The sequence below is a fragment of the Pezoporus wallicus genome, unplaced genomic scaffold (genome assembly GCF_028554395.1).
Source record: "Pezoporus wallicus isolate ANWC-B61680 ecotype Strahan unplaced genomic scaffold, APGP_CSIRO_Pwel_v1 contig_6923, whole genome shotgun sequence".
Classification (NCBI taxonomy): Eukaryota; Metazoa; Chordata; class Aves; order Psittaciformes; family Psittacidae; genus Pezoporus; species Pezoporus wallicus.
The window spans coordinates 2695578-2719665 of NW_026637289.1; the positions used below are offsets into that span (position 1 = coordinate 2695578).

Sequence of the window (24088 nt, forward strand, 5' to 3'; positions counted from 1 at the left end):
TAACAGCAAGTTCTGGAACATCTTCTCAGTAGGATATGGTTACAGGAGGCTTAACTGCCTTTTAAATAAAGAATTATTACATGCAAAGGGCTTACACAATGCCAATGCTTGCAACAGCACAGGAGAAGAACGGATAATCAAGGTGATCTTTTCCAGTCATGTGCTCCCACTGCTGAAAAACCTCACCTAACCACAATTACAGCTCCTTCTCTTAAAGTCCACAAGATGATAAAGAATTCATAAAAAGACAAAGACAGTTAAGTATCTTAGCCTATTTTCTTTGTGTTTAGATCATGAAAGCACGTTTTCAACTTGAAAATCTAACTGCGTGCATGCAAAGGTTAAATCTTTTGAGACCACAATCCCTTATTTAGCAAACTTGAAACATCTTCAATGGATCATTTTGTATACTGTACTTTAGGCTTCTTAAAACCAAAGTGTTCGTTTCTGATAAATAGGACTTCCTAAAACTCTGCTAGCTAAAACTAGTTGCCACATTTATGCATTATGTCATCTCTGTTGGGAAAACTGTGTGGAAATGAAAAGGCAACCAGAGGGGAACAGACATTCATAGAGGAATCTTTATAATATTTAAAGACATTATTAATTCAGATATCAGATAATTTTACTCCAGTATTAACATATTCAACCAGGTCTGTGTTAATGTTTTGAAGAACTTTATCAAGTGAACATCACCTTATACAAATACTCAAAATTTGTAAGGACTGACACTCATTCTGCTTTTTAATTGCTCTGAGCATGCAATCTAGCAAAATCCAATCTAAAACTAACTAATACCATGGTAATTCTTCAGGCCCATGACAGCCTCCAAACTGAAGTGAGTGAGAATTCCCTACTTAGTTTTCCCTCCTCAAAAACCCAACCCAGGAGTCTGTATACTAAACTGATTCTATTTAAGCTAAGTATTATCACCAATTAATGTTCTTTTCTTTTTAAAATAATTAAATAAAGTCTAGCTTCTAATTCTTATTTCTGAAAGAAGAATCTGTTTTGTTGCACCTCAACAAAATTCATGCCTGGAGAGCTTGAACTCTGTCAGCTAGTCACTTAGAAATGACAACCCCTTCTTCCCTTGAATAAGTCAGTTATTTATAAAACATCTCTTGATGTAACTAACCTGTGGTATCTGAATGTTGTCTGCTGGTCTACTTGTAGCATCTTTATTGTACTGAGGATCAAATTCAGATGCCCCTGCTAAAACCATGGTAAGTCCTGCAAAAAGAATTGAAGGAATACAGAGGAAATGTCAGCAACATCCTATGCCACCAAGTGTTTTCTTCAGAACCCTCATTCTTAAAACTTATTCCCACTCTTCCCCTGGCAACCATGAAGATCCATGGATATTTAGTTGATCAGTTACTACTGCCACAGGGCAAAGGAGGCAAGAACCAATGCCTGGCACAAGACAAAAGAGATCATTCAAGGCTCTATTTTACATGGCATCAGGTCCAGCATTTGACTCTAAATGTCTTCATAAAAACATAATTAGGCTTCTTTAGGACTGGCACACATCACTACACAGCAGCTCGACTACTTCTGCAAGCACACAGAACCATTCCTCTCAGCAATTCATGTGCGTGAGGTGGCACCACAGTGCACGTACTGGAGAGGGAGGCAGGAAGGGTGAAATTTCAACTCAATTTTCTGTTCAGTCAGCATTAAAAATTCACCAAAATTTTTAATTATTAGAAAAGTAGTTCAATACATACCCCTAAAAACAAAACACATGAAGATGATTAACTGCTCTTTTCCTGATTTTATTAGGAAAATCCGTACTACCTTAAAGCATTCTGTTGTGTAATTAAGATGAAAGACCTACACAATGGGACGCTTTAGCCTCATTATTAGCTTTCTGCTCATGAACATATCAGATCCTTCAGCCATATGCAGTAAGAGGAAGCTCACGCCACCATTTTCTTCAGTTAAAATAACCTTTTCTGCAATAGTTACTTGGGCTTGCTTCTTAAACTTTGAGCAAGTTCTCTTCTGAGCAAGTCGAAGTTATTTTTGCCAACTTGCAGTGCTCACTGAATTCCAATTACTAACAACTAGTCAAGTTCCCCAAGTATCGACTTTCATTGCCATTCTCAATTATCTATTTACTTCCTGAGCAGAGCATATGGAAGAGTTACAGACAACTATAAATACTTTCCTATTATTTAATATAAAAAACTGTGGATCTTCAGGAAAGGAAGTTTAAGGAACTCATTCATCCCAAAGCCCAAAACAATATGTAAAACAAGTCATGCAGATTTGTTTCACCATTTCCCTGGACCGGTTTGACTACAATTGCCTGGGCTTAAAGCCTTGAGTTTTGGCACTGGTACCTCACCACTGTGGAATTCACAGACAAGCAAAAGCCTACGTGATCACTCTGTGGTTTGTGTAAGCCACCTCAGCTGTGCCTCATTTTTCATTCAGATTGCACAACAGACCTCAGCAGAAAACAACTGACCTGCCTCTGACCCCAGGACTCCCTGAAAGTGTTAGTCGTTAAATAAGGCCACTCAAATTTAGGGTTAATTTTTTTAACCAATCTGTAGAAGAGACCAGGTGAGCCTCAAACCTATAGTTCTGAGCAAGGCTCGACACAAAATAATCTACTGTTGAGAAGTCTGGAGATAGAAGAGACCAGGTTTGCCACGTCTCCCTAAACTTCTAAAGCTGTCTCACCTACTCTCCCACTCCTCTTTTCTCATCTAGCTGTTTGGAGATGTAAAAGAGCATAAAAATATTACAAGGGTCTGAATTCATCCCACACACCAATTCACTTGTGTTGTGCCTAGAAAGCTGGTGTATTTATGCGTTCTTATCTCCTAGACTTCTTGAACTATCTGCAAAGCATTTCTGTTCAATAGGAAAAGTATGTATCAACAGTCCTTGCAATATTCCAGCAAATCTGAAGCTGAACAGTGCAATTCAGAGGAGTAATACAATGTATTTAGGAACCCTTTTTAGAGGGTTTGGGGGCTTTTTCATTCTGCTTTTTAATTGCTCTGAGCATGCAATCTAGCAAAATCCAATCTAAAACTAATACCATGGTAATTCTTCAGGCCCCTGACAGCCTTCAAACTGAAAGATCCAATTCTGCACAACATAATGCATCTACAGATTTCCCCAGAAAAAGAGGTCTTTATCCTTTTACAAGTGAGCACACAAGAAAAGTTTATCAAAACCCATAAATAAGTAACAAAGTAACATGAAACTGATAGAGAGATTTTTTTAAATAGAAATTTAACTATAACATAAGAAGAATAGAGAAGCAGAAATACTATTTCATTCTTAGGTGAAACAAAAAGTTTATGAAAGAAGGGTCACAAAGCCAATTTTGTTACACTAACAGCAGAAAATACATATATAGGCTGTGCTCCTAGTGGCCACATAGCAGCTCAGGACTACAGGCAGGTCAGCATACAATACTGCGTTTTGTTTTATTTTTTTAAATGTACACAGACAGGCACAAATATACGCAGGGCTTCTTACAGAGTACTCTTTATCCACAACAAAATGAAGCTTTAAAAAACACTCTAAAAAGAACCAGAAACATTATTTTAACCTAATAAAGGCTTATAAAACAGACATTTTAACCTGAGCAGATTGACATTTCCAGATGAACATGCCAACATTTCAAGATGCCTGTTACTTACGTTTCATGTCCATGTTCCGTGTTTTATAGACAAAATATGTATATATTTGAGTTGTCCGAATGAGAATTTGGTCTCCGCTATATCGTATTGATCGGTACCACCAGGAACCCTGAAATATTTAACAAGAACAAATTGTCATCAGCTATGATGAAGCACTGAAACAGCTATGCTGCATCACCTCTTGTCTGTTCACAACCAGGTAACTCAGCCCAACTGATTTTACACCTATGTTAAGATTAGCTGAATTTCAGGAAAGAGAAGCAAAAAAAATACTTGCCAATACAAATTCTAAAAAGCGCACCAATACATTCACCTGACAGAATCTGACTCTCAAACCTTTTAGACTATCTCTAGCCCAGAGAATTCCCCCCCAGCAGACACACACACATGCACACATATGCACTGCTTTATTTTTGGTGTTGTTTTAGTGAATCCAGTAAACAGTAAATCCACTAGATTTTCCACTTTCTATATACCTGGTAACTCATTGTGCATCACCGTATTCAAATCAAATTCAGTTTGGGCAGACCAAGGCCAAATCAAGAAGAGTAAGAGATACCTTTAAGAAAATTTGGGGAAAAAAAAAAAAGTCATCTAATCAGAAAATGCTTTTCAGAAAGGGAATGTGGAGGTGGCCCAGTGCCCTTGCTGTTAAGTTTTCAGAATTAAGCCATACGCCTTCAGGCTAGCGGAATTTTCCAAACCTTCAGAAACACTCCAATAATTCAGTCATTAGCATTACATCAGTGGCTTTAAACTATGGAACTCAGTGTACAGTGACTGTACTCTATAATGCATACTAAGGAAAATGGTGTACTGGGTTATAAACTGCAGTGTGTTCATTAAACTACTACTTGTAAGCAAAGCCCACTAACATGAGGAAAAAAATCCAAGATACATCTCAATCTACTGTAAAGTTTATCACAAGCAAAAAGTAGCAATCAGTAAAGCAGTAAGCAGTGCTTACTATTATTGATTTAATAGGCAATAGTGTAAATTCCCCTACTACAGCAAGAACTCTGCTATTTAATTATTTGAGAAGTGCTCTAGTACTGTACCCCACAAACTTTTTTAATAAAATTAGGTTTGATTCTTCCATGAATAGATGAATCCTGACACAACAGTACACAACTTTCGTTAGGTTTTTGCAGAAAAAATTAGATTATAATCCCATGCCTATCAATTTTTTTTTTTTCTAAGTACAGGTACTAGAACTATAGCCAGTCCAATCTACATGAAAGAGGCTGCCCCTACTGCTTTTGCAGACAGAGCTCATCTCTCTCGCCTCATGTACAGAGCATTATTTAGGTCAGTGGAGGTCTACAAAGAATTATGTATCAGTATTTTCCTTTTTTGTTAATCTGCATTCAAAGGGCAGCACTAACCTTACTTTTAGATTCTTATCTAAGATATAGCATGACTACCCTGTAGCTAACTTTGACTTCTTCATTGATTCATAAAAGAGAAACAGGCCCATTAAAAGCATGAATCATCTTGAATGTCTACTTTAGAATGAAATGATAAAATAACTTGCTCCATAAAAATTACTATTCCTCTTCACTGACTATAAAAGAAATTTACAGTGACAACTGTGAATGCAGGAGTCTACATCTCGTAGAAGGGCAGGAGGCAACAGATTTTTTTTTTTTCTGCTCAGGACATTTCTTCCTAACAACAGAAAGAATGTTTACTTTCACTTGAGCTATGATAAAGCTGGTATAAATCACTAAAGGTACACATATACAAAAAAAGCATCAACAAACACCAACTTAAACCTAAAAGGAAAGGCAGAAAAAAATACGCAACATTGTACCCTGGATTTTAGACTACTTATTCAACAACTTGTTGAATAGCCACATTTAATTTTCTACCCTAAATCTTCAATTATGCAGAAAGACTCCCAAAAAGAAGGTATAATGCCTGGCTGAACCTCTGCACAGAAAAATGCAAGCAGTTGCCAAGACCTCAGGAAACTTTTTCAAATTAAAATCATTTTCCCAAGAGTAAGAAGGTTTCTAGGTGTCAATTTTCTGAGTCTTTCTTCATGCCATACCCCCAAATGCACAACACTGGATAAGGGACATTGTTCAAAAGCAATAATGTAGGGCAAACCTGAGTCCTGAAATATCACTCACCTCACACAAAGAAATCTCAAGAGCAGACATCTCATGATGTACAGAAGATCAATAAAAATTGAAGTTATGAAAACAAAGGCAGCTGGGAGAAACCACATCAACAACCTGTTCCACATGCAATACTTATTTAAGTACCACCAGCTACAGACATCTCAGTCTTGGCTGTACAATAACAGCAGTGAATACATTCAAGTTCACCACATCACATTAATTTTCATGTGATGAATGACAGAAGGTACAAGACAAATTACATAACTCAGTCTAACACTTGCTGTATCTAATACTTTCCCTTATGGCTGTCTATCATGGCACTGATTTTTTTTTTTTTTTTAACTCTATAGTAACTAGACTTTTTCCATCAGAAAACACCCACATTTAAAAGAAAAAACCCTCACTCACTTGCCCTCTCTATGGAAGGCAAGACCAAGCAACTCAGCTCTGTTTACAGCTTGGTTACAGAGAGTAGAATACTAACTAGATAATACTTACCACAACAACTGGAAGAATAACCATAAATGCTAATCCATATACAAGCAAAACCTATAAAAGAATTATGAAACATACTGCATTAGATACTTCAGTTACTTAATACCACTCACTTAACTTTTATGCTAAAGTACAGTCAAGTAGTATTACCACAAACCTACTACAAATTAATGTAAGCTTATTGCATAACACCTATTGTTACTTCTGAAGGACAACTTACGAGTAACATAATCAGTTGGGTAGAGTTTAAATAAGGAGTATCAGTGTAGTGTAAGTAATCGTATAAATCATCCATGCATTGTCTCAGGTGGTTTCTTTAGTAGTTAAAGAATTGGCAGCTAAAATGTGACACAGTGGAGAGATGATTACCACATTAAAAGAAATCAAGCGGGTAAACCAAACACATTGCAGTAATAAATGCAAGAGGAAGGATATTTAGACACTATGATTACAGCATCACTAGCAAACCAAATGGAACTACAGAAATCCAACAAACAGTTGGTTTGAGCTACTCTAACCCTTCTGACTTTTGAAATTTGCTTCAAAGATATATATTTGGACCAAAGTATTATTAACAATGTATTTTGACTAAGATACACAGTATTAAGCACAAACATTTTAAGGCAGACAGCTGCAAGTTCACCTTAAAATCCTGAGATAAGTAAGTTGACTCACCAAAATTGAATTTTTCTGATCCACAATCCAAGCTGGCAAAGCTATACCAAAGCTTGTAGCTATAGGATTAAAGAAAATAAATTCACTATACAATATTAAGGAATTGTTTTAAAGTCACATTAAGTCTGACAAACAAAAATACCCAACAAAACCACCAGTCTATACAAATAATCCTCATATTTATCAATGAGCAAAATTTAATGAATTTAACAAAATAAATACACTCAAGTACACAATAAAAAAAAATCCAAGATTTAAGTGCAACATCTGAAATACCAGAGATTTTAGCTTAACATATTGAAGTGAGAAACATGCAAGATTAATATATTTAAAAAAAAAAAAAGAAAAAAAAAAAATCACAGATGGAAAGATTTACGAGTTTTGCCTTGCATAGTTTTCAGCAGTTTAAATACATACAGCTGAGTAAATAAATGCAAGAAAATGGTTTGACCCAACTGAATTCTATGGGAAAAGTTTTATTTGTTTGTAAGTTTAGGAAAGTGTTCCAAGATGTAAATTGCAAAAAACAAAACCTTCTGCCAGTTCAAATTTCTGTGTGACTGGCAAGAACAAGAAAGGAATACTTCTCAATTCAAAAGGAGTCAGGGTGCAAAAAATAGAAAACATGATTCTTTAACAGTAACACCTACGGCACACAGATCTGAACACTAAATAACATAAAATAGTTTGTGTTCAGACACTTTGATAGTCTCCTTGCCCCCATCCATGCTTGCTGAGCTGAAACACTAGCAAATACCAAGGGGAAAAACAGTGTACTAAAACTGCCCTAAGTTATTAAAAGCATATCTTTTTATTCTCCAGGTCCACCCCCATGCTTTGAAACACTGGTCAAATGATTTTAGACATTCAGTATTTTACTTTTAGTAAAGAGGCAAGTCATGCCAAAGACAAGAAAATTTTGTTTGCCTGCCTCCAACCTCCATGCTGCTCCAGTTGAATAGACAGAAATACTGCTTGCTGTTCCTTTTTGCTGGGCATACAGGGTGGGACGAACCTCATCTAACTTGGTTAGACATGGCTAACACCACATGTGCTTCATCTCACCCCAAAATATACCTTTATAAGGGACTGTCTCCATTTTTTGACTATGGGAACTAAAAAACTAAAGTACGCAGCTTGGATTTTTACACTATAGGTGTATAAGTGAAGCGAAGATGAATATCACTAAATTAGAAAGCTCCTCACACTTCAATGTGGAGCAAGGTTACAGAACAGAAGACGTGAAAGAATTTCAGGCTTCTTCTCACCCTTCAGATGAAGCGATGATGAGAGACCCAGAAGTAAAGTAGAGAATTCCAATTCTATTGTAGTCTGGTTTTCAGAAGAGCAGGCAGCTCTACACTCACAGTTTGAACTGCTGCCCTGCCAAAGAATCACTTCATTTCACCTTTTGGTCCCTTCAGTTTGAGAAAGCGACCTCTGAACGAATCACACCAAAATAATCTTCATGCCTTTAAATGCTCGTTTGGCTGAGTTTTCTTTTGAAGTCACAGCTTCAGGTCCATTCAAGAACACTGACATGCTGCCTAACTTGAAATCCTATGCCTCGGCAACACTAACTTAGTAACTTGTGGATGCAAAAAAACAGTTTAACATCAGAAAAGGTCCCAGTAAAGCTATTTGTGCATATACCAGACTAAAATTTACAGTACCATTTTGCTGATTTTGTGACAGCTTTTCTGAAGCAAGATCTTATTTGTATTTTGCAGCAAGAGGAAGAGAGTCCTCCTACTTGCCTGGCTAGGAAACCAAAAGAAGCTAAGAGCTGAAAAATCTGCTATGCTATAAATCACACTGGTTAAACAAACTGAGCCACCACCTTAGTCCATCAAAAATGCCTTCATCAGACTATGATTTAGTTGGCACAGTTGGTTTTTTGAAGGAGAGAGAAGATTGTTTCTCTGAAACACTGACTCAGGTGGTGGGAGAGGGGTCCCTGTTAAAAATTAATTTCCCCTGTTGGATGGATTTATTCAGAAGAATAAATTTCCACACAGAGCTCTCACATGTCATCCTGTAACTTTGCAATTAAGTTTCAAATTCCATTTATTATTTCCAAGCTGGCCTTAACTCATTCCATGTAGACACGTAGTACAACTTAGTCCGGCAAACTGCAGAGCATCAAGCAGAGATCTATAGAGGCCTGTCCTAACAGGTGGCAGGTTTACTCTTTGCTTGTAAAGAGTATCACAAGCAGCTAGAAATACACAGTTTTCTTTCTCATAACCAGTCCACTTAAACAACAGTCACAAAGATGTTTTATAAGTGACTCACACAACTGCAAATAGGAGATTGGGGTGTGGGGGAGTGAACTATTAGCTTTCAGTATTAAATTGTTTTAGTTTGGATCATCTACTGTAAAACTTTAATACATCATCATCAGGATTATTTTCATGTAGCTACCTGCCCAGGAACAATCTATCAGCATAAGGATAATTACTAAGATTCCTCCTGATGAAGGTGGCATAGAGCTACTCTCAAACATTACTGCTTCCAGCAAAGAGAAGGCAGATGTGTATACAGTATTTATTTAAATACATACATATCCTCACATACATCCTTTTGAAGTGTGTTTATTGCATTATGGCTAGTTGTTAATTTTTCAATACACATTTATACTATCTGATCATAAATACTAACACCTCCTTTTAACATTGGCATGCTTCTCTAAACACTAAGGCTAACTGAGAAATACCCTTCTCTTTTCCCCTGATAAGTTTGAGAAATGTGAAAACAAACTCTTCCCTACTTCTCCATCCCACCATCACCCCAGAGCCACTTTCATAAGCAAAGAATTGATGCAATGCATTGCTTCAATCATAGTAAAAACTTATTCTGTATATAATAATATCTGAGTGATTCTCAAATTATCAGATATTACACAGCTCAATGCACAGAAATCACAGGACTTCTAAATTCCTAATTGTTACCTTGTGGTCCGTCTGGATTACCAAATTCTTCCCAATTTTTTCGCGATTCTTCATCAGTTAAACTAGTTTCAAGAAAAGATACACGTTAATGCAGAAGTAAAGACATTTCTCTAAATCATTAACATAGAGAAACTTTAAAATGTGCCATTTACACTACCCTTTAGAGATGGTTTGGCAAGCTAAACAGCTTCTCCTGTTGTTTTTATGAAAATCAATATGAAATGATACTGCTGCATTCCCTCATGATACGCAGGCGAATTCTTTTACGCACTCTGACAACAAAAGAAATGTGACACAGAAGGTGCACCCTCGTACAGGGGATTGGAATGATTATGTCTGCCTTTCATGAGAGGGGTTGTGTATCCATCAGCAAAGAGCACTTTCCAGTGCCAGATTACAGTACAGCAAATTTTTAAAGACAACAAAGGTTGAAAATATTAGCTTTTTTTGGAAATGAGGTGAATATGCAAGATGAGTTGATAAAGCAGTTGTCCATATGGGCTTTTAATTCTCTTGTCTAGACTTTCAGTCTTTGATGGCTTTCTGTTTGTTTTTCCCTAGTTTCATATGTGAGAAAAAAATAAGTTAAGGCACTACCTCCTAAATCTTGGTTTCCATGCCTGTTCTCTAATGATAGTTTCTTGGCAATAATGTACTACCTCAAACAGAATCCCTGTTACTGGAAGACAGAAGGAAACAGAAGACCAGGCAATCCCTATACGGAAGCTGTGGTTTCACAGAAGAAATCCAGTGAATGATTCAGACATCTCCTGATCATTTTTAAGCCTCACATTTGTTAATGAGCAGACTCATTCAATGGATAGGTTTTATTTTCTTTTAAGACAGCATGGCTAAGGAACTTCACCATCATTTACTTCAAAATAGACACCTGCCAGAGCCCTTGCAGTAGCATTTGAAGTATCATACTGTATCACTAAGCATTTGAGTGTTAACTTGCAAAACAAAGAACTGAGATGTGTCAGGAGTTCAGAAAGCAATACTCCAATATCCTATTGAAGAGACTTTAGTAGTGATGCAGATGCATTTAAGTGGAAGGCATGATTTCAAAACTGCTCAAGTGAACATGGTGTTGGTTCTCCTCACCTCACCCCAAACAGGACTCTCAAGCAGTCACTAAGGTCAAACACACAGACAACTGACTTAAAAGCAGAAATCACCAGCTTGCTAGTATTCTCCGATGACGTGACTATCCTAATAAACCCCTACAGTGAAAGAAGGCTCAGAGGGCATGGGCAAGGGCAACATGCCATGAATCTCAGGCTGACCACACTGACTCACCACAGCTGCTGCAAAGAAGCCAACAGTCTCAACACAATGGGGACTGGTGGGTGGCCTTTGTTTGAGGTACACACCTACAAATCAACTGGTAGTATAAATATTCAAGTGCATTTAAAAAGTATGAAAGTCTCCTCAAGTTTGTGAGACCAGCATGGGGGAGTGCATACCTGACTCAGCCTAATATGCTCAAGCTGGCTTCAACCCGTAAGCGCCTTCCCAGCACCTGGGGACACCAGCATTGTGACAGTGAGTGTATTAGAGAGACAGGTAATGGGAATCACATTGATAGTGTGATTGAACTGTGTATTGAAATTCCTGTATTTTACTAAGCCTAACTTACAAAATATACCAAAAACACAACATAAATGTACCATTCTGCTAAATCAGAAATTGTGTGTAACATCAACTGTCTTCAGATAAGCAAAGTTGATATTAAACCCACATACAGAAAAAAAAAAAAACACACCACCCAAAATAACAACAAACAAAACAAACAAACCACCCTGTTCAGATACTACTGGATTCTGACAGATGACCATCTAGAATGGAAAATAATACAATGCTGTATTAACACTCCACGTATGAACAGCATTATAAATCCCAAACCCACATATTGATTATGCAAAACTTAAAAATAAAATAAAATAAAAAAATCTCCTTTATACCAAGTTCTAATATTTGACATCATCTCTCAGATAAAGAAAAAAGTAAGCTATAAGCAGAGATAAAGCCAAAAAATACTCTGGAGGAAAAGAGGATTCAAGGATACAGCTTTTAAGATATACACAGGTAATATGAAACAGTCACCGAGTGAATAATCAGGACTGGAAGGCAAGTGCAAATGAGAAGGGACACAGAGGAGCTGAGGGAAAACTGAGTCAGAACCAGAATGAAAAATCTTTGTTGTTAGGTGAGAACAAATTTAAAATACTCTTCCTCACTCTTTGGCTTTATCACCAGGAGAATTGAACACTATTTACTTCCTAAGCTGTGCTTCAGAATTTCTGCAACCCATACTGTTCTTTGTCATCTTTAAGGCTTAATATGTATCATACAGGAAACATTCCTCCTAGTTGACATGGAAATTTAATACAAAGACATAACATCTTACAGCATTGTGACAGTTGCTAAACGATTATCCTTCCTAACTTGTACAGAGCAAACATGCACTGAACCAAGTCATGTTTTGATTTTCATCACATATCCAAACACATTTTTCCTGGCTGCTTAGGCCATCCTTGCTATTACCTTAAAGGTTTCCCCACTCATAACTTCAAGTTCCCTTTTTTTTAATGGACAAAAAAGAAACTTACGCTGCATAGGCCTTAGCAATCCTCATGAACATGACTTCATCTCCTCCTTTATCTGGATGGTATTTTAGCGACAGTGCACGGTACTGTTTCTTAATTTCTGATATACTTGCTCCCTTAAAAGGAAAGTTTTGAGTTATCTATTAATAAATACCTTAAATCAAATCTATTGCTCTGTATCTGTAAAGCACATCATTAATGCTTCTCTGAACCATCCACTGAACTAAAGAATTAGGTTCTAGTATGTGATCATAAAACTCCATACATGTTTCATGGAAACATGATTATACTACTTTTCTAATAACATTTTAATAACCATTGTATTTTAAAATCAAAGTCACAGCCTAACAAAAAGACATTCAGATGACAGGGTATTGTTTTTTTTCTGGATTACTTTGTTCATTGGTCCATAGGGAGAAAAAAAGAAAAAAAAGTAAGGCCTTCTTATCTGTTTGACAAATCTTTTCCTAAACATATTCATGAATACAATATTCTCACTTGCAATATTCTTCCACTTAAGCAAGAGTTCATAGATCAAGTATGATGGTTCAGTTGCAGCTTGCAGGCAGAAATAAATCTGTCAGTCAGGAACAGCAGACTGTCTTTCTGCTTAAGAATGCCTTTGACTGGAAGCATCCTATCCATAAATTCTTTCAAGCTTCTTGAACAAAGGGAACACATTACCTATACCTGAGAAAGAGATGGATTTTCATTCTACTACAGCATACTTAAATCCCACAAACACAGCCCCTGTGCATTAACTTTCAGGTTGGTCTGGGAAACCACTACTCAAGAAAATCCACAAAACTTTTTAGCAAGTGCAGACAAATTTTTTCTACTAAGCTACCTGCTTCACTGAACCACTATTATAGGGTTTTTACCATTTTGTGGTAGAGGACTAGTGTGCTGACCTCTAACTGCATAATTAAAGATGACAGTACTGTTTCAATAAATTTAAACCAGAAATTTAACTACCCTGAGGCTTCATTTGCTGTTATTTTACCCTAATTTTTTTCTCTCTCTGCAACAGAGGGTGCATGTGATCCCTGATAAGCTGATGACAAACTTCCTATCATTAATTGATTACTCCTCCTTCTCAAAAGCTAGGCTACAGTGGTTAGGCCTGACTTACAGAAATGCTTAGTAGCCCAGGACACTTAGCGTCAGTCAGCACTCTGCTTGCAACACGGAGCTTCCCTATATTAACTACTTACAGGGGAAAAAAAAAAAAAATTAAGACCCCGATTGTCTTACTTAAAGAATCCAACATTATAATCAGTTTTGAGCTTCATCTTTATGCCCTGCATCCTCCCTGTGAAATAGCAGTAAGGATACTTATTCAGTAAATCAGTAATAGTATCTCAGTGCCTTGTGTATTAGTGAATTTAAGTGATGTGCTCAAGAGGGCTACTTTATGTTCAAAACAAGGTGCTGATATTATACATAAAATAAGATGCATCTATATTAATCCGGACTTTGTCCATGTTGTGGTTCTCCTAAGGAGAAAAAAGCCTCTTCCTATAAGCTGATATGTTAACAAAGGACTAAAAAACCCAACAAAACAATCTTGGCCACAGTGTGAATGCAAAGAAGCAAATGAATTACTGTATACCAAAACTGTCAATTGCTTTTATCTGCAACTTTTTTTTTTTTTAGTTTGGGTTTTTTTAACAGCAACAAAAGTTCCATTATCTAACAACACTTCAACATCTCTATCAATAGCTGAATCACTTCAAAATCAGCAGGGCTGGCAATGACTCTAATGGTTTCACTTGATTGATAACAGAAGAAAGATGTTCACTTTCCATGTAGTCTGAACTACAAGTTTTTCAAGGGGATTTAACAGACATTGTCTTGATACCACAGAAATACATAAAATAAACATGCTCTGGAATTCTGGACTATCTTGAGCTTGACTTCAATCGATTTCTCTTCACGGCCATCTCTTCATCCCTCATATAACATCTCTGGCTTTAATTCAGCTTGCCCTTACAACAGCATGTTTGATCCCTCCATCAGTTACTGGAGCATTCCAGTACTGGTTTCTTTACCTGGGGGTTTCTTTACCTGGGTAAGTTGCGTGTGCCTAGAGCATGTGTACAAGTTTTCATTAATAAACATTAACTTAAATGCTTTTTCCCCCTCAGGGTTGTTACTTGTAGAAATTTGCCAAAGATGACAGAAGAAAATCCTCTGATGACCTAATCCCTAGCCTGACTTGCTCAGCCAAAGTGAACAGAGACACACGACTGTTCAAACTGCACAGTTGCAACAGACACCATTCAACGGTAAAAAGGTATCTTGTTCCTCTGCGTCAGTGAGAGAACGCAAGTCAGCAGTCAGTCATTCAGAGGAACTGAGCAGAGGCTGAGTTTAAATAATTTGCTCTACACATGACAGGCAGATCTTGTTCTACTTGTCCAGCTAGAAAGTGGTTAGAGTCTAGCTATAATAGTGTTCTTACCATAGAAAAGCAGTACCAGTGATACTATGCTTATGGTGACAAGTCCCATTACTAATGGCAAGACATGTATTCGTTAATATTCATATACATATTAAACTCTCCCACACGAACAAAACAGTATCAGGTTTAATCAAAACAGGTACATTCAAAGTTCTTCCATATTACTGCGCTGAGCAGTCTCCACAGTGTACTTCCTTAGACTGGTGAGTAAAACATACCTCAGACTTCAGAGCTGAAAAGATTACTGTTAATCATAAGAGAGGCTTTATGTCAGGAAATAATTAACATAAACAGAGAATTTGCTCGAGGTATTGTGGTTAAGATGAAGAGTTCAACAAGATTAAATGAGAGTATGAAAGATGTCCAGAGGGTCTACTTCTCTCATTGAGATAAATAAATTTTTACACACGTTTTGAATCAGACCTTCAATATAAATAAAGCACTGCATCTGTTTTCTAGATAAATACTATTCTCCCTCCCCCCCCGTTTAATAAACCAAATTGTTGGTGTTACTATGTAGAATTTGTGTTTGCATACAACCAAGATGCAATTTAACCTTTACTACATCAAAATGAGCCCTTTAGTGAAACCTTTCATTTACAAGAGAAATACTGCTGTACAGCTGTAAATCAAATGAATCCATATTCTTGTTTATAAAGTTTATTCAGCAGTATCTCCAGAAATGTTTTTTGAGATGATTTTCACAGGGTATACAAAACAGAATGTCTTTTTTGCTTTCCTGTACCACAGCATCAGAGTAAAGACTCAAAAAGATTCAAAACCCCCACCTCACTATATTAAGAAAGTCATCAGATTTTTTAAGGGGTTCAATACAAAAAAAAGTTATAAATTAGTAGAGATATAGGCGAAGAATATCTAATTACAATATGGAGACTTTACAATATGGAGTAGCAACTTTCAGATGCCAATATAGAACAAAACCACTAGATACATTTGCTAAAGTTAACTTACTTTGTTTACAAAAAAACACAAGCCTTAAATTTGACACCTAGACACAGAACATACCACTACAGTAGTACAGACTAGCAGAGGATGCTGTTACTTACAGGATCCAAATGTAAAACCTCATAAGGGTTGTATTCTTGATACTCTCGATCTGTTTTGGAAACTTTGTATGCAAGAAACAAAAATAATGCCCAGCCAGCAAGGAGGACTATTTTCCTGTTGGGGGGGGGGGGGGGGGGGGGGGGGGGGGGGGGGGGGGGGGGGGGGGGGGGGGGGGGGGGGGGGGGGAATAAAAAAAAAGAAAAGAAAAAAAAAAAGTAAAAAATTTTTTACATGCACAAATCCTCTAGGACTTGTATAATTCTACAAACAACAAAAGAAGCCATTTGATATCAGTCTTCAATAAACAGTATTAAAATAGCAAGAAACATTAAAGCATGTATGCACATTTGACACAGGTAAGGCAGCTGCTCTGACTAATTCTGTTCTCCCTTTTTTTCCCTCTAACAAAGGCAAGCCACTATCAACAAAGACTCTTTCCACTCTTTAACTGTCCCCAGCAGGTATACAATAGTATTTCCTGTTCTTAAAGGATTACTTCAATCTGATCCTAGACAAAGTCAATTAAAAAAAAAAAAAAAAGGCTGAAATAGATGCATAACAGACAGCAAAATATTTTGAGCAATAAACAAGGAACTGAAGGATATAAAACCAACAACTTCAAACACACAAATTATTACTCCTGTATATTTGAATATACATGTTTGCATGTTAAGTATTTAAATCAAAAGACAGCACTAGCATCACTAACTTTAGTGAAGTAGAATTGGTTTTTGGAACAAAGAAATAAAGAAATACATTTTCTTATTTAGTAGGGCTGAGGTTCACTGGTTTCATTAAGCAGATAAAGAACAAACGGCATCCATCTTGATTTCAAGCCCTACTAGATAATAATGATGGACTATTAATTACTATAATAGAACAGACTGCAAATGTCTCTTCTGTGACACAAAAGCCATTATTATATAAATAATTCCAGCAGCTTTGACAGGGAAAAAAGAAAAGTATTTTTATTAAAAAAAAAAATGTAGGAATTGCTTTAATGGGAAGTCATGCAAATGAAATGTACTTACTTTACTGTAGGAATTAGGTTTTGTTGTGGTTTTAACAGTCGCAAACGATACCACAAGCACCTTCCATATACATTTCTTATATTCTTTAATCGAATTTGCTCTATAAAAATAAAGAGAAAGATTATGTTTAACCAATGTGACAAAAAGCCGAAGTACAGACATGCTCACTTCATCCTGGAGTAGGTAGCACAAGGTCAATTGGAGGGTTAACAAAGGACCCAGCAATACTGTAGGGGAGAATGTTTTTTATCCACTTAAGTGACACTGCACATCCATAAGCCTTAAAAGTTAGTCAGGTTATTCCCCGCTGCCTGAAACTAATCTATTCTATTTTCCACATGCCACACAGCAACCATCACTTATGAGCCCAGCCTTTGCCCAGCTAACGTGCACCTGTAAGTTTTACTTCTACCATTTTACACTCAATGGAAGACTCCCAACAAGTCTTCCATTTCCATATGTCAGTTCCTGTGTGCAGGAAAAACAAATAAACCCAAAAAATCTAACCCACATAAAAAACAGCATTTGTATACAACTGGATTGCAGTTAGAGCAACAACTATTTCCTCAATTCAAAATATGATCCATTTTCCTCCTGTTTGCAAAGTCTGCTTTTATAAGTTGCCTTTGTTTAGGTTCTTCCTGTTGAAGGGGAAGACGAAGCAAGAGTAAGGTAATAGTTATTTGTAAACAATATAGCTCAGTAATACAGGTCCCTGACAAGAGAGTATACCCATTAATGACAAACTAGCCAACAATATTGTTTCCTCTGTCCCTTTGGGACAGGATGGAGCTGGAAAGAAATTGTCACGGTGATGTTGACAGTATAAATACAAGGCATGGAAGCTCTCTCTGTTAAGAGAGTTTCAGTCTTATTTCAGAGTTAATCAAGACCAACTTAGTCTTGGTCAAACAAGTCATTTGTGCTAAAAAAGGTATGATGCTAAGCAAATAGCTTGTAGAGAATTTCTCTAAGCAGTGAAACTACATGATATAAAAGATAAATAGGATTGAAGTCACTTAAGTAACTTGTCTATCCGCAGACTCTGCAGTCTAACTTGCAACACTTTTAAGTGAGGTCACTGTAATTACCTTACATGCAAAGGAATAAGACCACTTGGCCCTTTTCAGGCTAAGGGTGAAAGAATTAAAGAAAAACAAAAATCATCCTGACTCAATACATTTAGATATTGCTGGTAAATAAAGTGACTAAATTTACCAATTTAAAAGAAGTTTGAATTACCTAAAAGGCAGGAATTATATTAACAGCATTGATCCAAAGCACATGTTAATCACATCCTAAAAAGTCTTAAATCTCAACTTTGTACTTTTAACAAGGTGATGCCCTTAACTAAAATAGCAGTTATGATATACAGAAACATTTCTATTTTACAAATTTCTAAAAGGTGATTGTAGGAGACAGTGACAACCTCAGTTTAGCTATTCTGAAGATATTGGGAAGACATCAAGCTGGCATTTCAGGAAAAAAAAAAAGTTGATGGCATTAAAGACTTGACAGATTATTAAATTATGAAGACTAAAAAGCCCTGCTACAGAAATGGGGAAGAAAATATTCTGGGGGGTTTAATTGATCACTAAACAACTATGAGCCATAGTGCGATGCTTTTACCTAAAAGGCATCAATGATACTTGAACAAACCAGGCATCACAAGCCTCATAGAGGACACATGTAGAACCATAAAATTATTTGGTTCGGAAGGGACCTTAGGATCATCTAGTTCCAAGCCCCCATCATGGACAGAGATACCTCAACACTAGACCACATTGCTCAAGCCCCACTGAGCCTGGCCTTGAACACTACCAGGGATGGGGCAGCCACAGCTTCCTTGGGCAGCCTGTTCCAGTGCCTCACCACTCTCAGTAAAGAATTTCTTCCTTGTATCTAACCTAAATCTCCCCTGTTTAAGTTTAAACCCATTACCCCTTGTCCTATCGCTACAGTCCCTGATGAAAAGTTCCTCTCTGGCATCTTTGTAGGTCCCCTTCAGATACTGGAAGGATGCTATGAGGTCTCCACGTAGCCTTCTCTCCAGGCTGAACAGCCCCAACTTTCTTAGCCTGTCAAACATGTTTATGTTAACCATAAATTGCTCATTTCAAATACTGTCAATAAATTCAGTCGTGTGGTGCTGAAGCAAGATGAAGCCAGGTTCAACCACACTGACCCAGATCACCTACATGATTCAATCCCTATCACAGCCCCACAGACATTTCTGCTTGTCCAGCACAACCAAGGGGCAGTACTGTTCGGTACCAGTCTTAACTGACTACGCTACCTGCGGAAATGCCTGAAAGTAATGTGGAAATCATTAACACAGTGCTCTTGGAGAAACAGAAGGTGACTAAGAGAATTTTGTTTACTTAATCCTATGAAACAAAGTATAACAAGATGACTCCTTTTACTGTTCCTGCTAGAATGTTTTTAACAAGCTGCTGTGCCTTGTTTTTAAAAGTCTGTGTCACCCTGTGACAAAATGCCCCACTTCTCAAACCTGCCTGCTGTTCAGCCCCACAAGTACCAGATGACCCTCTCTCTTCCCTTTTCTGCTTCCTCCCTGCAAGAATAGCCAACACTCTTTACCTTATTGTACCAAAAAGCTTCCAAAAGGCCCTTAGGGGAAAGCACCGTAGAGAAAAGAAAAATAGTTGTGCAAGGTAAACTAAAGAGTTGGCATAAAGTCAAACTAAAACTGACCACTAAAGGTGGTTTATAATAACCAGAGAACTGATGTTTTGGAACAGCCTTCCTGTAACAGCTGCAGGAGTCACATTTTGTGGCCAGTGTGACAACAGCACCAAGGAGGAAAAAAAGAAAAATTGAAAAAAAAAAAGAATATATAAATGAGGCAAGTGGTGAGAGTGAAAACTAAGTCCTCTGGAGAGGTAAACAGCACACACCTAAGTCAGCTAGAGTCCCTTTCAATGATGTCCTGGAACAGCTATACTGCACAGGGAAACCTCAGAAAAAAATACAGAAATAAGACATGATGCTATGCAGCCATCATATTTTTCGCACATGTATCTAAACAACTCTGGATCAAATCTAATTACAGTTGATTAAACCACATCAAAACAAAAGCCCATCATTAATTTCTTTACAATCTTTGGATGGCAATGGTCTCATTTGATTAACAACCCCAAAAGGAAAGAGGGCACTAAAAGGATGAATGAATGTTCATAGTTACCTGTCTGGAACATAAAAGAGAATTAAATCCTTCCCAAAAGGCTAAAGTCCAGACTATTCAAATTATTTGGTGCTATCCTGAGACATTTCCTTTGTCACACGTCATCATTAACACATATGAACTTGTGGAATTCAAAAACAGGCAGCAACTCAGGACAAAGAAGGAGGAGTACAGACAACGTCTCTCCCATCTCAGGCAGAAAGCCATTGGCAAAACATCACCCTGAATAAGAAAGCTATATTCTTGCTGTATCCAGGAAAAACAGGCTTCCTGTTTATTTACAGACAATGTATGTGATTGCATCAAAAAAAAAAAATACTGATCTCTTTAGGAAGAAGTTGGTTGCAGGAAGAAAAAAAAAAGCTAGCAAGAGCCAGAATACCAGAAAATTACTGTGCTTAACAAAAGCAGCAATGTATTCCTAATGAGCAAGCTGTGGATAAATCGGTTCCCTTTTTAATTTGCCTTCCTCTCCCAAGGAGTTTCCTTTCACACAAAGGGATATGTCATGCCACTGAACTGGCACACTGTCCCTTCAATATCCTGCATACCCCAAGCACAGAGGAACAAATACATTACATGTTGCTCAGGGTAAAGCTTTGCATCGAAACAAGAATTGAACATTCTTTGAATTTTAGCTGCGGAATCCTTCCTCTGTCAGGGAAAGAGGTTCAGAGTCTGAAAAGCAGGTAAGAGTTCCCTGCTTCTCCTCACTCCAGATCACAGCTTACAACATAAGAGCACTTCAGAAACCATCCTTTGATATGAGATTACAGGGATTCAAAGCTAGGGGTGATGCATTTCCTCTAGTCAAAATTACTTCTCATTTCATGGGTAAAACCCTTAATAATAGTGAATCTCCCCTACAGTTTTAAAAATAGGTATTAAACAGCCTTGAAAAGCAAAGGCGTAATGCACTGTGGGTTTTGAATCCATCTCACCAACAATAATCCATGCATCAAAGTACTGTTAAAACACCCCTCTCAGATGAGGTTGTAGACTGCTAGTTCATTTCTCTAAATAATCTGGAGAAGCATCCCATGCTACTTTCATTTCCCCCACGACTGTTCCAGATGTATCCAAAATTCTCAAGATTCACAGCAGTTTTTCATCAATACAGCTCTCTTACTTTCAGAGGGTTCTCACAAGTGCCTATCATACTGCCTTAACTAATGTATGTGAATATCCAGTCAAAATTACATCTTAACACACACTTCAAGTTCTCAAGAAAGAAAACAATTACTGACACAAAAGAAAACCGGAGCGCCATCTCTTTCAGTTATTCAGAAAGAGCTAGTGAGGTCCTTCAGTGGTACTGGTAGATATTTTAATGCAACACTGTTTAAAGCTTTTAGACAAATGAAAATTATACTGACACCCTAACACAGCTAAGCTATTAATAACTAAATGCGGAAAAAGTTAATCTTTACACTAATCTGCTTACCACTTCTGGATGAAAATAAAGTAATTAACAGGTATTTTAGACTTCTGCTTCCTTAAAGGTAGCTGTCTGTTTGGCTACCTACTTAGCTAGAGAATGAATACATATCACTGACCTGTACGTTTGAGATACAGTCAACTTCATATTGAATCCAAAGAGGTATGCAACATCTGGATGACAAACTCAGAGCAATTATTATAAAAGGGGGTAGGAAGGAAGACAATTTTTGATCCCCCCCCCCCCCCCCCCCCCCCCCATTTAGTGACTAAAGCAACTTTCTGGAAGAAAGGTATCAGTAGAGAATCCTTAAGTCAACGACTCCTCTTTGCTAGAACTTACATACCCCTCCTCAATATCCAGTTCTTTAGAGAGAGCAATTTTAGGATGAATAAGCCAGAGGTGTCTGCTTTTTCTTGGGTATCACAGAACAGCTGAACATCTGAGACTGGAAGAGACCTCTGAATATCATCTAATCCAACCTGGCTGCTCAGAGAAGGGTCAACAAAGCAGGCTGCTCAGCTCTGCCTGCAGGCCTTCAAACGCCTTCAACGGCAGAGACAACAGAGTCTCTTCAAGAAATCTGTTCTAGTGCTTGATCACCCTAACAGGGCAAAAAAAATTTCTCATCTCTGTCTCAACATCTCAACATTCATTCACCTGTCACATGACAGGTGAGGAACACAGGACAAACATAGAAGGAAGCTGATGACAGGTTGGATTGGCCATTTCCATAGACTACATACAACCTGTGTCCTGCAACTCAACCATGCCTGACTTCAGTTTGGATGTTCACCCATACCTTACTTACTGGCAGACACTGCCCTTCCCCCCTGCCAGCCCATCATAAGAAGTCTTTGGCTTCTCATACAAATACTGTCTTCAGAAACCAAGCCCTTTACAAAATGCAGCAACTCAGTACTGTTTTACTGCATTTCAGCATACAAACTTCAACCAGCACATGAGGAACACAAAGGACAGGCAATGGCAAGCAGCTCAGAACACAAGCACTTCTGTTAGCAGAAGAATCTGTGACACACATGCTGGCATGACTTCACAAAACACGTTAAATACAATACCACAAAAAGAATGGACCACTTCTATGAGCAGTGACAATAGCACCAGACAGCTGGGCTATGCCGTTTCATCAGAAGATAAATCTAGGACACAAATCACTTTGGGGCGAACACCATAACACAAACAAATACAACAGCACTGCATGAGGTTTATTTCATTTTTATTAAGCCATGTAAGGTAACCTCACCCAGCCATAACTTCAGAAATTACTTCTGCATACTTCTTCCTGACAGTGAAGGAGAAGTGGTCTTCAGTGTCCTACTATCAGAAGTGCTTGAGAAATCTTATATATTTGTTTCTGAAGAAACAGAAGGATTTTTATCTTTAGGAATGCTTGACAAATGATCTCTATCTAGGCCTAACCTTTTGTTTCAGGTTCTAGAGGCTCTGACAAGTACTCCAAAAGAAAACTTAAGGGAGAATCTTTTTTTTTTTTTTTTTTTTTTTTACATCCTTGTGAGTTAAAATACAAGATTACACATTTGTTGGAGACAGGCAACTCTGGAAGAAAGGGAATGGAAAAAAGGTACACCTGGACTTATATAGAAAAGTTTTAATCACCAGAATCTTGTTTCAGCTACAACAAACAGGTCAGTTTTAGGAAAAAATACCACAAAGTAAGACTACCTGTCTTACAATCAGTTCTTGTTTCTAAAACATATAGAGTATTAGGGATCGTACAGTAAACGATTAGGGCAAACAAAAACTAAATGAATAAAAAAAAAATATCCAGAATAAATGGAAAGCACCAGTTTTCCATCATTGTATCTCAAATAGTAGAAAAGAAGTGCAGCCTAGCCTCCTGTATCCTTTCCACCTTCAGGCTACTAAGAAAAGCAAAGGCAGCAAGACTAAAATACAGCTCCAGCGGACTCGTGTCAGAAAAAGAAACATAAGGTACATTTCAAACATTCTGCCCATCAGATGTGGACAATTCCCCCAAAGGAAAATGCTGCTTGGTTTGAAAAGGACTTCTTTCAGCAAGGAACACAGGCTGCAGTTCTGCAGCCCAGGAAACACCAAGATCACTTTGAAGACAAATCTTTCATAAAACTTACTTGCAGCGTGTCATCCTCTCTCCCTGTCCTGGAAACTTGTACTTGTGGAATGCATTAAGAGATGCAAGTAACACAGCATGCAAATCATGAGTAAACATTATGACTCAAGGGTACTGCAGCTCCAAGTATTAAACCTACTCTGTTAAAACTGAGGGTAACAGGCTCGCTGCAACACTGCTCTTTGAGAGTTCCTGATTTTGCTGGGTTTTATTCGGAGCTCTAC

General features: G+C 37.5%; 1 protein-coding gene across 1 annotated transcript in view; it reads right to left on the reverse strand.

The window, feature by feature from the left end:
* SEC63 (SEC63 homolog, protein translocation regulator) overlaps window positions 1–24088 on the reverse strand; it is a 58539-nt gene that overhangs the window by 23504 nt on the left and 10947 nt on the right. Inside the window, exons 2-9 of the mRNA XM_057404711.1 lie at window positions 17088–17187; window positions 16056–16170; window positions 12528–12640; window positions 9916–9977; window positions 6965–7023; window positions 6293–6343; window positions 3669–3777; window positions 1139–1233 (exon numbers count right to left, since the gene is read on the reverse strand). Of these exons, the coding sequence (XP_057260694.1) occupies window positions 1139–1233; window positions 3669–3777; window positions 6293–6343; window positions 6965–7023; window positions 9916–9977; window positions 12528–12640; window positions 16056–16170; window positions 17088–17187 (704 nt within the window). The remainder of the gene's footprint in view (window positions 1–1138; window positions 1234–3668; window positions 3778–6292; window positions 6344–6964; window positions 7024–9915; window positions 9978–12527; window positions 12641–16055; window positions 16171–17087; window positions 17188–24088) is intronic.